This window comes from Microcebus murinus, chromosome 29 (assembly GCF_040939455.1).
Source record: "Microcebus murinus isolate Inina chromosome 29, M.murinus_Inina_mat1.0, whole genome shotgun sequence".
Taxonomy (NCBI): Eukaryota; Metazoa; Chordata; class Mammalia; order Primates; family Cheirogaleidae; genus Microcebus; species Microcebus murinus.
In genome coordinates, this window is record NC_134132.1 from 7,680,818 (window position 1) to 7,699,556 (window position 18,739).

General features: G+C 34.8%; 1 protein-coding gene across 2 annotated transcripts in view; it reads right to left on the reverse strand.

Annotated features, from left to right (window-relative positions):
- The window catches only part of GRID2 (glutamate ionotropic receptor delta type subunit 2), a 1,185,302-nt gene that overhangs the window by 427,559 nt on the left and 739,004 nt on the right, over positions 1-18,739 (reverse strand). For both annotated transcript variants that reach the window (XM_012774075.3, XM_012774073.2), the window contains exon 8: positions 10,322-10,441. In XM_012774075.3, the coding sequence (XP_012629529.2) occupies positions 10,322-10,441 (120 nt within the window). The remainder of the gene's footprint in view (positions 1-10,321; positions 10,442-18,739) is intronic.

Consider the following 18,739-nt stretch of genomic DNA (forward strand, 5'->3'; position numbering starts at 1 on the left):
TGATAAACTTTGAGAATGTTTTATTCCCTCAAAATACACCAAGAATTTTACATATGAAACATTTAAACACACAACTATACAACTAATGTGGATACAATAAATGTTATTTTATTTCATTTTTCATAGCCAGAAATAAATGCTTATTGTATGCAAGGCCATCGGGTTGCACACATTGTCAAAACAAGGCACGATTAAAGGGGACCATCTCAATTTTCAGAAATATTTGCCAACAGGTAAATAAGGACATCATTACATTAACAGTGGGTATAGGTTTAAAAACTCAGTAAAAATACTGTATATTTGATTATTCTCAAAAACCAGGAATATAATGAGAAACATGCTGTCCATTTCAAACCATGTTTTAATAGTCTCCATGCTTTGTGGGATGGAGGCCAGTTTCCAAACAGCATGTTCCTTTCTTTGCCATGGTTTTTAGCTTAAAAATCAATTATTTTTCTCTCTGGAACTAAAACAATATATGTTGTCTATTTTTATTGCAATATACCACCTTTCTGTCAAAAAATAAACCTTGGAGTAAACAGCATCCAAATTAAGAGCAGAAATTTAAAAAGGGGTGACAATACATATCCCAGCTACCCTAAAGTCACCAGAAAATTTTTTTAATGCCATAGTTTCTATTAAAAACAAATGAATAAATATCAAACATGTTTCAGTCACTGTAAAATAGCTAATTTAGGACTAAAGTCAAGTGATGTCTAAATAGCTCTAGTGGGTCAGGTGTCCTGATGAAGAAGAAAAATAAAATACTGAAAAAATGAAAAAAAAAAAAAAAGACAGGAAGGAGGCAATACAAGCAGCAGTAACCAAAAGTCATGATTAAAATTCAATTATTCATCCTGACATAGTCATAATATTCATTAGTTTGAATGAGAAACACTCCCTTGCCAAACGAGTTATGAAAGTTGTTGGCAAATTTTGTGAGATTAATGCCCAAAACTATTCAAGTTTTTATAGTCATTCCAATTATATAAAACCCAGTTCCTGCTAAAAGAATTTAAATTTCCTTGAGGACTCCAGACAGGCCTGAGAGAACAAGGGAGATATTTAATCAAATACTTGAATGGACTACAGAGACATTCAGAAGAGAGAGAAAGCAGAGAATTTGAGGTGCAATGACAAGCCCCGGAGACTATGATTCGACTTAACCTGCTATACCATGAATGTCACTGTATAATAAATTAGCCTGTTGTGGGTTTCCACACACAGAGATAAATGGCTTATTGTTTGACCCTTTCCTGCCACTGCCAACCCACTCAGGCAGCTTCTTTGAAATACCTTTGATATCTGCCAGTTAAAATTCAATCACAACTGTGAAACCTCAACAAAGGAGTACCTACATGAGTCAATGTTTCCTAATTCTCCAACTTTCTAATATAAATTCCTTTAATAATTACTACCCCAGTACTAGGCCCTTGACATTAATTACCATTTGTACATTGGTGAATTCATTAGTGTTGGGTGTGTGTGTGTGTGTGTGTGTGTGTGTGTGTGTGTGTAAGTGTCTTTGTGTCTGTCTGTCGGAGTTTGGGGTGACGCAGATTCTACTGTGTCCCACTGTGGAAAACAATGTTTTTTTAAGACCTTTTTAAAAGACAAACCACTGTGGGTTCTGTCTAGTAGAGGAGGAAGGAAACAAAAGCTTGGCTCCTATCAGATATAGTTTTGAACTCTTAACCAACTAACCCTCAGCATGTGGACCAGAGATGATACCACAGACTCTCTGAACCTCCTTTGGAGCACATACATGTCTGTAAACTTTCCCTGAGAAACTGTGTGCCAATAGCAGCTGCTTCCTTCACAATTAGCTTGTTGCTCTGAAGTGGTAAAATAATCTCTTACCAAATGTATTAGGATTCTCCAGAAAAACAGAAATATATTAATACACACACACACATGCACACATACGTGCATATAAGTATGTATGTATAAACTCATTGGTATATATAAATAAAAATATATACCATGTAAGAGATTTATTATGGGTGATTGGTTCACACAGTTATAGAAGTCCCTAGATCAGCTGTCTGCAAACTAGAAAACCAGCGATGGAGTGGTTTAGTTTCAGTACAAACCCAAGGGCCTAAGAACCAGGGTAGACAATGGTATAAGTACCAGTCTCAGTTTAATGCTCCAAAACTGAGGGACCTCTGGTGTGATTCCCAGTTGGCGTCTGAAGGCCTGAGAACTAGAAGCAATCATGTTTGAGGGCAGGAGAACATAGATGTCCTAGCTTGAATGTGTAGCAAATTTACCCTTTTTATAACTTTTTATTCCATTCAGGCCCTCAACAGATTGGATGATGTCCACCCACTGTGGTGAGAGCCATCTTCTTTACTTAGTCTACCAATTAAATTGCTAATATTTTCTGGAAACAGCCTGCAGACATAATATTTTACCAGCTATCTCAGCATCCTTTAGCCCAGTCAAGGGGCTACATAAAATTCAGCATTACAACAAAGTAAACAGTTCAGATTTTATAGTTCTTCCATAAAAGTCGGTATTTCTATTCCCACTAAAACTTGGACTTGGAATTGTACTCTATCAGGAGAGGTCTGTATCATCCAAATCACCAGCAGGGATAGTTCCTTTTCTCTCCAAGAGGCAGTGAATGCTGATTACCTGAAGCAGAACTTTTTTAGAGGTTATCTCAATCCAAGTAGCACCTAACTCTTCCAGAAAGTCAGCGTAACCCTAAACATCAGCAGATATATCTGTTATTTTCTCTGCTCTGCACTGATAGCAGATGGGCTCCCTGAGGACCAGAAATAATCTGGTCTATGGTGAATACTTCTCAAGAGTTCAGAGCTCCTCACACAGCAAGAGACTACTGGGATCAATAATTTTGAGAGTCTCACACAATGGACATTTTATAAAATATTAGACTGAATATCAATCACATGACTTTATGGCACAATATATTTTCTGAAGACACATCAGAATAAAAGCTGATGGAGGTAAATCATCATGATTGTATATTACATATAAAAGAAGATAGTAGAAAAAATAAAAGCTGTTGCATTCACAACATATTGTCAATTCACAGCATTCTCTAGATTCTCTGTATTATATAAACCTTCCAAGACATAAATTCATTGCTAGAAATATGACAGTAAATAACAATGGCAGTTTCCAATTATGTACTTAAATTATAAAGACCGGGTTTATGTGGGCTAGGTTTACCACCAGATTTTCTACTAATAGATTTCCATACAATTGTAGTTACTATATTTCCCAATCCTTGATTAAGAAACTTACAGAATTTTAGAGTCAGAAAGAACATTAAATGAAACAAAAAGATTAGTCTTTCATGTTATCACTGTGATTGTCACGTACAATGTTCTGTAAATCACACCTAAAATAAAGTTACTTTCTCCACCTCATATAAAAATTTCTTGTCAGAATAGCAACTAGACTTTGCATTGTGTTGGCTTGAAAATTAATCACATAACGTACTATCCATTTGCAAACAGGCCTTATTTTCATCATCCCTCATTATGTAACATACAAACATAAATTTCACTTAAACTTTACAACAATCCTGAGAGAGAAGTATTAGTAATATTGTTCACATATTACCGATAAAGAAATTGAAACTCACCTTATTTAGAAGTCCAAAGATGACACAATCGGTAAGGGACAGAGTCAGTATTTCAACCCAGGTGTGCCTGACAGCAAAGGCTACGACACACTTTTTGCCACTATAGCATATTAAATCCAGCCTCATTGTTAGAAAATAATCTTGAACTACAAATACCAACAGTCCTAATGAACTTGTACTTTTATGGGTCTTTCCATGTTGCTTAGAATAATCAAACTATGCACTATTTCCTTATTCTCCATGAATTCTTGCAAACAAATGACACATATATCTTACTTTGTAACATTTGAAATAATTGGTTATAATTTTGGTGACCACGTGTCCAACTCTGATAGGCATTGAGGATACAAAGACGGAAAGAGTATAATCACACACTAACATTCTAACTAATAGTGCAAATACTTATTATTTTTCATTTGAATGAAGGAAAAACATGGCTGCTAAACTTACAGAGGCAGAAAGGAATCATGTATTCTTATGTCATGATGCACATGTTTTCATTCACTGAATACTTAATGAGTGTCTAGTATATGCCATGCATCAGGGGATATAATAGGGAACAAACAGAAGTTCTTGTCTCATGGAGCTACACTGTAATGGGAAAAGCAGACTATAAAAAGTAATTAATTATATTTACATATACCTACACACATATAAAAGGATTATAGTTTCAGTTTGTAAAAAGTACTATAAGGAAACGTAAAGAAGGGTAATACAAAAAAGTGAATTCATTTTAGATATTCCAAAATTGGTATACAAATACATGCTTAAGATACCAGCATAATATTTAATCATTGCCTATTTGAAGGCAATGCAGTTCTTGCCTCCTTCAAAGTAGAAGGCAGTAAAAGATTTCAGTTCATTTAAAATGGGCTAATGACACTGTTTATAATACCCTTTGCAAAAATAGTACATTAGGTCTGCCCAAGAACGCAAAGTAGCAGATTTTATATTTGTGAATTTAAAGTTGTAAAACCTGAGTAAAGATTCCAAGTATATTGAGAAACCATTGTACCTTGTAGCTACAATATCTCTGCTGTACCATTTTATTTCATTAACTTATGAGAAAACACTTTTATGAAGATACTAAGCATTACTATGCAATTAAGATTGGTTATGAAACCAGCTTTAATCTACTTTTCCTAGCCTTATTTTCCTGTTTGTGATAAAGTTCAAAGACATTAAATCTAGAGTATTAAATTTTAATGCTGAAACTCAGTATTCACAATAAAATGTGAATAGCATTGGCAAACCTAACAAAACAAAGAAAATGCAGACAAGCAAAAAAGCTATTATGTAAAATTTTTCTAAGAAAAACACACATTGATTCTTTAAAAGTAGAGTTAGTTAATTTAATCTTTACTTTTTATTTCTTCTTAAAATAAATTTAATTTTAGATGATTTGAGAGAATGGTATTACTCAAATTAATTTTTTTTCTTAGAAATTCTGTATTGCAATGAACAGAAACGAGAATAACCATATTCTTGGGCAAAGGTTAAGGCTATAGAAAATCTTAATGATTTCAAAATTTGGCTTTGAATTTTGCTTGAATTTATCTTCAAGGAACATACAATGTGCTAACACCTTGAATATACCATCTATTGAATCCAACACCATCTTACATCAAAGTGAAAAAACATGTACAAAATATCAAAGCAGGAAAGCTTTTCATTTTGATCATCGCAGTGAAAATTAAATAACCCTTTTCACATTCTCACCAAATTCAGAAAAATGAAACCTTCATTCATACAATGCCAGGATGGCAGAGACTAATCCAAAATTTGAGACTGTGAATTTTTGGTACATTTCACATTCAAATCCTGAGCAGACACAACTCTGCTTGGTTTATGAGATCTGACAGTATCCCTGCTCAAGGTGATAAGGCTTCGGGCATTGTATACACTTGGCCATTGGCAGCAGAATAAAGACTGACAACTTGACAGTTCATCAATTGGAAAGCCATTTACTCTTTTCGAGACATGGAGAGACCGGGAGTAGAACTTTAATTTTGGACATGCATCTAGTAAATCCATACTGCAGTTATTTGCATAGTAATGTTTTTCCTTGATAAATGTCTTGGAAATCGTTATTATATGTGTCAATGCTTGTACCAAGGAACTACCCCTTTTATAAATTAAGTTGGCAATCGACAAACTAGTTCATAATAGTCTTAAAATTAATTGAGAGCTAGATTTGAAGTTTTATAAGTTCAGTAATTAAAATTGACAAATTGTAGAAAAACATTTGAGTTGTAAAAACAAATATTTAAGAATTAAGAACGCTTAAAATTTTCAAAACGATACAAAAGTATCGTTGAGTGTCAACAATGTATAAGTCACCATCAAGTAAATATTGATAGTGTCCTTCAAATAATATATATACAACTCCAATTTATGGGAGAATTTCAATCCAGTTTGGGATTTGGAACATATAAATATAAACAATTAAATAATTCCAGGAGTTATTTAATGTTACTTAAGAATAAAGTATACACAAGCTAATTAACGTATATGATTCATTGTCACCTTAATGGCAGAAATAACAAATTAGGGACTTTGAATTCAGGCCACAGTGAAGAAACTACTTTGATCTTAGAACTACATTAAACCGCATTGGTCTTCGAAAGCTAAATAAAGCCCTCTTCTGCCATCCTCACAAGCGTTCCTTGGTGAGTGCCTGGAACACATCCACCCTTGGAATCATGAATTCAGATTATGTCTCTGTCCCCAGACATAACATTTTGGCTCCAAACCTCTCTCATTTAATCCATATTAATACACAGGCTCATCAGATGTGCTGAAAGCACGCTATGCTCTGGAGCCATACTTCCTCTCTATTGCTGAGCTACCTCCTGCCTTCATTGCTATCCACATCCAATTTAGATTTTATGCTTTGTCACTCTAACTATGCTCTTGCCAATATCCTTAACCTCACTGCTGCATTGTCCTGCTATCAAAAACAAAACAACACAACAGAAAATAAAGACAACCTCATGAAGCCCCAAGCCTACATTAATTCAAATTATCTCAGTCTGCTGAATGCTGCTGGGCAAACATACACAACTGTGCAGATTAGTGCTACAGTGAATTCTGGATCTCTAACCTCAAATGAACCAGCAGCCCTGCCTGGCCTCTTTCATGTTCCCTAGTCAGCTTTCTCCAGTTTGCCACAGCAGCTATTTCAAAACTTCTTCACTGTCTTTAGAACTCCAGCCTCATTATCGCCAATGTCTTCTGTTACTTTTTCCCTTTTAGCAGATAATCTCACCTCCCACTTCCCCAAGAAAAGATAATCTATTTCTTAACACTTCGCTTAACTTCCTAACACCAAACACGAAGACTTGCACACACATCAATCTTTCCTTACACTCTCCCCCTCATCACTCTGGAAAATGATGTCCCTCATGCCTAAGGTTAAAAACTCCATCTAATTCTCAATCAAATCCTCTCTTTCTTTCTCCTAGAATTCTGTAAATGATCACTTTCCTTTACTTTCATTTGCTTCCTCTCTACTGGCTTGGTCTGTGAGCATTCAAATATACTGAAGTATCTTACGTTCTAAAACTTTTCCTTGAACTTCACAGAGCCATTTCATCACCACCACCCAAACACATGACCTTCTTCATTGTCCCTTTTACTCTTCTACTATTGCTATTTAAACATATGGCATTTACATTCTACTGAGATTTTTCTCATTAGTCACAATTAATTGCAACATCTTTTGATGTACTGAGCACTGTTCATGGGTGCTTCACATTACTAAGTCATTTAAGTTAGGCAGGCAAAACCTTAGTATGAAAATCCAACAGAAAGAATAATTTTAGGCAACCTCAGTCAAACGCATTAATGTAAACATAACTATAATTTTAAATAAACCTAATTTTTATATGAAATTATATATATAAGGAATTTATGGAGATTACTTAATCTGATATAAGGTAATTAAAAAGAAAAAGAAAAAATCACATTTTGTAATATAATATTAAAATTTTTTTCTATGACATTGATCATGATTAAAAATGCATACTACTATTACTTCCATTTAACATTGTCTTAGTGCACTAAGGCAAAATAAATAGATAAACAAATAAAATGTGTAAAATTACAAAGGAAGAGACAAAAACTTTCATCAATTGCAGATGATAAGACAATTTGCAGAAATTCATAAGAATCTACAAATAAGTTATTAGAATTAAAAATCTGAGCAAGAGAGTTAAATATAAAATCCTTATAAAATATCAATGTTATTCCCACAGCAACAAACAGAAAATGAAATTTTAAAAGACGTTATGTTATATTGATAGACTATCATACCACTCAGCAATATAAATTTTAGAAAAATAAACAAAACCTTTAATACATAAAAAGAAGAATATATCTTAAAAAAGATGTTAAGAGAAAGAAGACATGAATGAGTATGTACTACATTATCCCTTCATATGAACTTCCAGAAGCAAACTATCTGTGTTTCTAAGAATAGAAACAGGAATGATGGGACTTTCTGGGTGATGGAAATGTTCTGTAATTTGATTTCAGTGGTGATCACATTGGTGAATACAATTACTGAAACCCATTTGTACACTTAGAATTTATGTATTTTGTTGTGTTTAAGCTATATTCAATTTAAAAAAACATATGCTATATGAAGAGTAAAATTTTACTCTCTTCTCATCCCATATATTAAAGAAAATGTTCAGGTAGACAAAAGACATTAATTTAAAAGGCAGAGCTATAAAACCTTTGAAACATAATTGAGCATAATATCTTTATAACTCTGGGAAGTAGGGAATGATTTTTTGAACAAGACTAAATAGCAATAATCATAAGGAGGAAAATTTATAATTCTACTAAATTTAAAGGTACTTTAAATGGCACAAAAATAAAATCCACACAGAGGAAAGCAGTATTTGCAAGATAATTAAGTAACAAAAAGACCAATACTCAGAATATATGGGTTAACTCCTAGAAATCAATCATGAAAAGCAAAAGACAGCCCCCACTCTGCAGTCCAAATGGCCAAAAATCTTAAATGTGAAATTAACTCAAAGAGAAATCTCAAGAGCCAAAAAGAGTAGAAAAAGATGCAGAACTTTTTTATAATCAGGAAATGTAAACTGAAACCATGAAATTAAATCATTATATACCCAGTAAATCAATAACAATTTAAAAGTCTTACAAAGCCAATATTTGGTTAGAATGTGGGGCAATAGAATTTGCCTGCACTGCTAGTACTATGTAGATTGGTAAATCTCTATGAAAATGGGTTTGATGTTATGTAGCGAAGTTCAATATATTCACTTCTATTTCTGGATAAAAAATCTACAGAAATACATGCACAAATACAAGAGTGTATATCTGAGATATATGTCCAAGAATATTTGTGACAGGATTGCTCATAATAGTCTAAAAATGAAAACAAACTACAGCAGACTTTGAAACATTCATATGATAGAAAATAACACAGCAATATAAATGAATAAGCTGCAACAACATGAAACAAGGATTAACACAAATGTAATGTTGAACACATAAAGCAAGAAAAAAGAATATATGCACTACTGAGTCCATTCATAAGGTGAAATATTTGCAAAACACAATTATTTTATATAAAAATATAAACAATTTATAAAATTATATTTAAAATATAAAATAAAAAGTATCATAAAATTCAGATTCCAGATTACACTACCTAAGAAGGGAGGTCTGGCATGTAATCAGGGCGAAGCATATGGGGGTGGTTAGAATGGTGTGTTCTATTTCTTGACCATAGTAGTGGTTGTTTCCTTTAAAATAATTCACTAAACTATCATTGTGTATAAAACAAAAGTTAAAAACACATTAAGATAGTTTCAACTCCTTTAATATAAATTCACTGAGAAATTTTTATTGCTGATAAGAATAACTCCTGACTTTGTTTTGTCTGGACTTTTCTGCATCTTACATCCCAACACTGGAAAGAAACCAGCTGAAGAACTTCTTATCCCCAATATGGTGAACTCATACAGTTCGAAATTTAGTTATCTGCTCTGTATACACACTCATTTACCTTATGGTTTTTCCTACCAAAAATATATAAAAATAGCAAATCCAAACTACAGAAAAGCCATTTCTTCAAGAGCTTTTATATTGACGTTTCTCCTTGAGGAAGGCATCATCCCTGTATTTCATGAAACATCCTTTATTGGCACTTAGCTGCTTCTTACCTGTGATCTGTACTATATAACAAGAGCACATTTTCTGCCAATTATTTTCTACTTATTACATGACATGTATAGAGGTTGAAATACTGTAATGTCATATTTATAGTAGACTTTCTGTCTAACTAAATGAAATTTATCCAAGCTGTTGTTCTGATTATATGCATATTAAAATTTAAAACCAAGCAGCTACACATTGTATATATATTAAATTTACTACTTTATAAAAATGATTATTATGAATGAAAGGTGATGCCATTTCCCTAGGCAAATATCATATTATTTTTTCCCTTTAATTATTCTAAGGCATGTGTAGAATTTGTTTCTTAATACTTTTCCTTAATTATTTAATGCCACATCAATGTCTAATTCTCTTTCTTCTTTCTCTTTTTCAAACAACAATATGGACTTTAAGGTGTCCTGTGATCATGCTACATGGAGAACAATCAAGTAAAACCACAATATTGGAAAAAGCATATTTATCTATTTATGAGTCTGGTCTTACTTTGCGAACACCTCTGCCAAGCTCTTCTCCATAGTTGGTTCCAAGAATTTCAAAGTGGACATTGGGATTGCCTCCATTTTCTCCAAATTCTAGCTCTCCAGTCAACCCATTAACTCCACCCTAAAGAAGAGAACAGATACTGATGTAAAATTTCAGAAGTAAAAATACAATAATAATAAAACATAAGAGGAAGTAAAGTAACTCTACTTCCACCTATAAAATAAATGTTTCAAGCATGCAATTAATAACAGGCTATTTTTAAATAGGTACACAGCATAAAATGGAGTACAACTGAAAATAATCTTGGAAATCATTTAATCCAATTTCACCTATTTGTCATATAGACAAAGAAATTTAGACCCAAAGGGTCAAATAGCTGCTCAAAATGACACCATAATAGAGCTGAGACTAAATTCCAGGCTAGAGTTTTTGTTACCATACCTTGTGACTTGCATAGGTCCATTAGTCAGAAAACAAGATGCTTCTGGACAGCATAAACTCTATTCTGGAGATAAGTTTCAATAATATTCTTTGCTCCAGCAAAATTCTATTCAAATTTGATCTAAAACTATACCTGAAAATCTTAAAATCCATGGTTTAAAAATTATTAGAGGTTTATTTTTCTTCCTTATTTAAATATATTTTCCAAATTAAAAGTAAAAGAAAGCTAACTTAGACTTGAGATCTCTTTTTGCTGTTAACTGGTATTGCTGGATGTTGAGACTCATTGGGGATTTCCAAGTTTCATCTTTCCTTCAACATGACAGATGTTCACTTTCCAACACATGGCAATGTAGGTCATACTTCTTTCTTTCTTATCATTCTTTTCTCAGTTAAGTTTATCAGCCTTCATATTTTTTAGGATTTTACAAATGAAAATCACATTCTGAGTCACTTCAATGCTAAAGTATGTCTAACTTACAATTTTTGCTTATTAATAACATTTATTTGGATAATAAATTATCTCAGTTTGTAAATTGCTTCATTATCACCTCTATGATGTTAATATTTAAACATATTACATTTGCCATAACCTGTAACATCATTTCTTGTCTTTTCTTGGGGCTGGCATTATGTTATTGTATCTCCTATTTCATCTATGCCTTTTTACCCATCACTTGATGCTAATTTCATAATAGGAATTCAATAAACTATTGTTGATTGATAGTTAATCTACCTTAATCATTAATTTCAATATATATTCTACTTTATTTTTGTAACACTAATAATCAGTAACAGCAATAATCAATAAAATTAATCCTACACTACTGTTTCCTAATCAGCCAGCTTCTCCTCTACTCTCCAGTTTTATTAATAAAAAGCCTATTGGATTTGATATGCCTGTGCTCTTTTCATATATGATTTAGCAATCAAAAGCATAGATGACACTTCCTGGATTTCACCAATGGCACCAGAATCTACTAGCTGTGTAAACTTGGCTAAGTCATGTAATTTCCCTATGCCTCAATTTCTGTATCTGTCAACTGGGAAAAATAATAGTGCCTACACCAGAGGATTATTATGATTCCTATTATAATACATGTAAACAATATAGAAGAGTGCTTGACATAGGGTGAATGCTTTATTACTATTATTATTATCATTATTATTACCTCTGCCATTATTTAATTCTTTAATTTTGGAGGCTTTCTAGATCTCCTAGAAATTGTACACATGGTCTTGACTTTTTAAAATTAAAGTTTAATGGGTTTCCAAAATTCATTATATACCCAAATATTTAGATGGCTTAAGAAAATGTTTTTTTCAAATTCCAACTCAGTACATTTCATTGATTAGTACTTGGGGAAAAAAGAGTTAAAATAGCTGGTCTAGGATCTATTCACTCCCTTTACTGATGTATATGTAGGGGAGCAGCCTAGATTGGGGGTAGGGTATCTAATGTCTTTGTCACCTAGAACTCCAAGTTCTAGTATAATAAACTAGTAATAAAATAAACCAGTAATGTTTACTAGGAGTATGAGTCCTTATATATGCAAAGCCTTTAGCAAGATATCCGAGGATAAGGAAATATTGTACTAAAATAAACCCAGGATTTATGAATTAATGGCTAGTAGCTCCCTAAAAAATGTCTTGAAGGTTTATACTTTCTAGGGTAAAAATTGAGATCTTTCATAACATAAATGCCCCCTGTGGTGAGAGGTAAACATGTGAAACCTTCCTTGGAGACAGAATGTACATTTCCAATTCAGGAAGAAAAGACCTGGCTGCAATGCAGAATTTCTCATACTCTCTTCTCTTTCTCCTGTGTCCCTTGCTTACCTGTATTTTTGATAAGTGTAATATATCTGATTCTTCCAAGTCTATGTTAGCTCAGTATTAATATCTCAAAACATCCAGTTATCACTTAAGCTTTTAAAGATCATGGTAAATATAGTGGATCTTATTATTTCTAATATCTCCAAATGGTAAACATTATAGGAGTTTGATATAAAAATATAGCTTATATTACTACACATAATTTCAAACTACTGGTATTAAGAAATCTTTTAATAAGAGCTTTTCTTGTCCTCAACCACACATCTACCTCAAAAATATCTCCTAATTATATCAGAATCTTAAATTTCTGTGTTAGTAGTTTATTTCTAGGAAAAAGTATTATATATTAACGTGATTGCTACATAGCAAAAATACTATGCCCCTGAAATTTTTACACATTTGAGCACTAGACTACCTGGTGCTGTATTATTATTCCCAATCAATATTCATATTCGATCAATATTCATGGCTCGAGCCATGTCTTTACCCCTCTCTTGTATTTGCCATTGAGTGACTCAGTGTACGTAACATTGAACAAGGGACAAAAACCAATAAGTTGGGGAACTCACATTTAGTTTGCTGTGACCTCCATTTACCTTGTTCACCTTTTTGACTTTGTAATTTATCTTCTTTATGCTATATTCTTAATGAGCTCTTGGCATGCCTAATCAGTGAAACCTTCTCTCACGAAGATGTCAGCGATTCTTAAGAGGTCAATATTTCAAGCAAATAAACCCTTTCACTAAAGCCCCTTGTTATTTCACCCAGATTTAACCTCTCTGATTTTTTATTGCTTTGGAAAATTCTACTGCTTTTGAGCTTTTCTTCAGCTATCCTCAGACTAACCTTGAAAACAGAGCCTTGGTAAAAATGTGTACTGGCCAGGTTGTAAGGAATGGTCATTATGTGCATACATGTTTGTATTTTTTATCTTTTGGTGATGCAGCAGATCCTAAACAAAATAAGCTAATGGAGCATTGACAGCAAGACTAACACATACAAATGATTTTGAAATGTCATTTAAATTAACAGTAAAAATTGCTGCCAGCATAAACCTTTTAAAAAATACTGAACAAAATTAGTTTGGATTTCATCCTATTCACCTGATATAGAAATACCAATGGACATCAAATATAAAGAGCAAAGAGGAAAAAAAAAATAAAGAGGAGAATCAAAGTCTGGTAATAATTTATCACTGGATAATAAGTTTTTGAAAAGTAAAGGTTTGCTATTTCTCTATGGATAGTACAAGTTGGAAAAAAGGTGAAAAATATACTTACTAAGACTTTATGTCACTCTGTTTATGGGGCTGAAGGATCTTTTCCTATACTTGAAATTGTAAAGTAACTTAGAGACACCTTTGGAGGGTAATATGGAACATCAAATATTTATCATTCTTGCCTAGTTTCTTTATTCATATTGCTAGGTTCCTTGTAACCTGAAGATATGCTTGGGTAAACAAGGACACCCTGTGAATGATCGTAAGCCCACCAAGGCAGTGAACATGCTAGGAGATGCCAGACTTGGTGGCATGTCCTGATGTCTCCATGTTTCATCAGGGTTATGTTTAGAGTGAAATATCCCTGACAGAAGCAAAATACCACATTTTCTACCCAGCAAAGATATATAATGATGGGTAGATAAATTCCAAGATACAGGATGCAAGAAACAAAATAAAGCCAAAAAATATGTATATGAAATCCTTAGGAAAATTTGAGTTGCCATATAACATTTACATTAATATATATGTGTATATATGTATATGCATATGTATACACACATCTTTATACAAATATATATATATATATATCCTCAAATAGTCATTTATAATTGAAACTTGCAGCAAACTGAGAAGTGACTACAATGTTACTATTGTTTTAATAATGCGGTCTCCATTTTAGGGGAAACTGAGGCCTACTCAACAAGTTAACTAAGGGAACCCAAACTGAAACCTTCATCTTTTGCTTTATACATTTTTCTCTAGATTACATAAACTGTATGTCTAATATAACATATGTATATCATAGTGGATGGCTCAAAAATGTATGGTGAACTGAATTAAATTAAAATCTATGCCACTTTACCCACTTTATGATTCAAATAACCTGAAGTTGGAACGAACATTTGTGAATCTGCAAGAAGCCTGTTCCAAAGGCATGGATGGCATTTTAAAAATCTTCTGTGGCAGTTAAGTTTATTTGCATACATACTTGTGAAAAAGCTATCTTACATTTCAAGTCAATACTGTTTGTGGTAAGTCATATTATGTTTTTCTAAATTCTCTCTTTCAGGTTTTTAATTCTAAATGATACATAATACTTTATACCAAAAACAAAGTAATATGTTTCCATTTCTCTAAGTATGCAAAATTTTTAGAAGTCTATAAAACCAAACAATGTAACTTATTAGAGTTAATATTTTCCAAACCATTAACCAAAGAATTACCATTTTACTCTTCCTTGTCCTCACACATTTCCCTTAAATCACCAAATCTTATCTCGATCCCCTAAATTTCTCTCAAAGATAAGCTACTTCTATATGTCTCATGGCTCACACCGTTGCCAGGCCTCCTCTAAGTGGGAGCTTTAGCCTCCTAATTGGTGTTCAGTCAGTCCTGGTCCAATGGCAGCTACAGAATGGGTTCTCCACTTGGCAGCCACAGGATAATCTGATCTTGTCACTACTCTGTTTAAAATATATCATTGTCACCTTACCTCTTGAGTAGTGTTTAAAAACTTTAACATAGGTTATCAAACCTTCATGATCTTTCTCCTTCTCTTGGTTTATGTGGAACTATGTCTCTATTCGCTGTCTATTCTGGCCACCTTGGGCTTATTTCAGATGCTCAAATGTGCTCAGCTCTGTTTCCCCCAAGTCTTAAAACATTCTATTCTCCTTGCATGAAACATTCTTCCTTCTCCACTTCTGAAATACTCTTCTTTTTCCTTTCTTGGCTCATGCCTACTCATCCTAAATGTTTCCACTTATTTGTCACTCTTAGGCCTAAAGTAGGCCTCCAGTCACATATTTCCAGAACAGTTGTTGTTTCCCCTTCTGTAGAACAAATCACACTTGTAATTATTTTTGATAGTTCTATTTTCCCTCCATTCTCTGATCTCACGGTACAGCATATGGTAGTATTCAATAAATATTTGCTGAATGAATAAATTACCATGTCAGAATTGGTACAATTTTAATATTTTTGCCATTTTCAAAGAATATTCTTTCAGATATCAACATACATCAGGAAATCTCTATTAGATATCAATGTGGATCAACATATATCAATATGATAAAGTATATTAGTACTTAAGGATTTGGGATACTCCACAAATACTGGTATTTGCTATTTTTCCACATTTAGTATTAAAAATAATTGCCACAAAGAACTTAACAGAAATGGATTAATTAATTCAGTGTGATAGTATTTAATTTAATGATCTATCAAATATTAATTGGCATACTCTTGTAGAATACATAGAAAGTGATAAGTGGTTTCATATGCATAATTATATTTTGAATGTATTACTTTTCTTTATTTTTAATTAAACAAAAGAGATAAAGGTATTCTTTCTAAAACTCATGTTTTATTTCATCTAAAAATTCATTAATGTCTTTCATTTGCCTACATATAATTTTTTTTTCCTCACTCCAAACAATTCTATGTATTCTCTTTCCAGTCCAAACAATTCTATATGTTCTGTGCACTCTGGTAAATCAATCAACCTTTGTCGTTATACACATGATTTAATCTAATAGATATGTCAGCAATAGTACTCCACCCCCTGAAATATCCTCCTTTCATAGCTCTACATATCCTAACCCTTCTAGTTTTCAAGTTTCCATTAGGTGCTATCAGTACAATGCAAATATTTCTAATCTATTTTCCAAGTCAGGTTCCCCAGGAAATAGCACTGCAATGGATATTTCCTTATATGCAGAAGGTACACTTGAAATGCTTGTGAGAAAGCACCTGAGAGGGAGTGAAGGAAGACGGACTGGGCAGAGGAAGATGTGAAACTGAGAGCTTCTGTTGGAGTTGATTTATAAATTTTTTCCACTGTGGTCTGAGAAGATGCATGGTATAATTTTGAATGTACAATTTCTATTTTTTAAAATTTTTTGGTACATGCTTTGTGGCCTACGATATGATCAATCTTAGAGAATATCCCATAAGCTGATGAGAAAAACATATATTCAGTGGTTTGGGGGTAGAATATATGTTTTTCTCATGAGCTTATGAGATGTTCTTCTTCTGTCATGTTAGTGTTCTGACTCTGGTTGATGTCCATTGCTAGAGAGCTGGTGTTCCCCTTTGAAGGTGTGCTTTCCATTTGATTCTTCATACTTCCAGAGTTCTTTCGCTGATTCCTTCCCATCTGGATCAGCTATTGCTTCTTACCTTTAGATTTTCCTTTGGATAATGGCACACCCTGTTTAGTCTCTCAACCAGTAGGTGGTGCTTGTGGGTTAGAATCCACCACACCCTGTATGATGAGTCAGCAGATGCTGTAAAAGGGTGTACAAATTGACCTCCCAGTCAGTAGGTGGCACTTGGAGGGAGGAGCAGGCTGCAGAGTTGTTTTTGAGTCCTGTAACCAGCTCTTGTTCTTCTGGAGGGGCACTCTGGTGCTTCAGGTGGTGGGTGTGGCCCTGGGACTTCCAGGTGTGTTCTTATTCTCCACCTCAGCGGTGAAGAGGGTGGAGGTTGGCTGGGCAGAGCAGGGTTGGGTGAGCCTGTCCTCAAGCTCCACAAGCTCAAAGTCTGTTGTCTGCTTCTGGGTAAAGCTACCAGGGAGGGGCAGAAATGGCCCCACTCAGCTGGAAAGTCTGCCTGTGGGGATGGGGCTGTCTGAGACCCGCAGTCTGGAGCAGGCCTCCTTCCTTTCCACCCTCCCCAACTCCGCAGTTTCTCCCCAGCCTCTGCTGACAGGCAGGACCTCATGCTAGTGGATCTCCCCTGGCTGTGATGCCAGTTGGAGGTTCCCCGCCCAGGATCACAGCTGAGCTGGAAGCATGGCCCTCCCGTGGGAAGAGGGTTGCCCTCAAGCACACTGATCTGCCCCTGAAGGCACATACACCTCAGTAGACTTGTTCACAAATATCCCTTCTGTGCACCGGGCAATGCGGTGCATGGGATCTGGTCTGCAGGCCTGACCCCTTGGGTCCCGGAGATCAATCCCTGACCCTGCCAGGAAGAGGAGTGCTGGTCTCAAGTCACCCATGTGGTGCTCAAGCTGGATCGAAGTATCTCTGTCTCAGGGTTTGCCCCACTCTCCTGGAGTCACCAGGCCAGCAACACCTAGGAGGGCTGGCGGGTAGGGAGCTCACAGTCTGAGTACCCCTCAGTCTGCTGTAGAGCCCCAAAAGGAAAGGTCTCATTCCCTGTGGACACCTCCAGGTGGTGGCTAAACTGTCTCTCTCAGCAGCCACGGGTAGGGAGGGGGAGGGGAGAATGGACCAATATGGTGCCTGCCTTTTGGTTCCGGTCTGAGGGCCAGGAGGTGCCTGAGGGAGCTGGGAGTCTATTGCCCTGTCCACAAGAGGCTCACCATTCACTGGTGGCGGCTGTCTCTGGGCTGGTGTCCGCATGTCTCTCCAACCGCTTAGGAACCACCAGCAGTCCCAGACACAAGGGAGGGGAAAGTTAACCGCTCCACCTACCCTTGTCGCTGGTCTCCACGCCTGTGGGGGGCCTTTCTTCTTCCAGTTCTTTTCAGTAACTTATTCCCGTGGGGGTCTCCTATAGTTTCAGGCACCCTTCCTTCCGACCCTCATTGGATCTATGTTTGTCTGTTTTTTGTATTTTTTCACTTTCTTCTAAAATCTGTATTTCTTGCAGAGCCACTATGGCTGGCAGTTTTTCTTGTCCATCATCTTGCCCCTCCTCCCCTTTTTTATCCTCGCTTCTCTTGGGACCTTTTCTTGATCAATGACATTTGGGAGCTTGATTATTGAATGGCTTGAGGTAGTCTTGTTTGGGTTAAATCTGCTTGATGATCTGTGATTTTCTTGTATCTGAATATTGATATCTTTCTCTAGGTTTGGAAAATTTGCTGTTATCATTCCTTTGAATAAACTTTCTACCCCAATCTCTTTCTCTGCCTTCTCTGTAAGGCCAGTATATCTTAGATTTGTGCT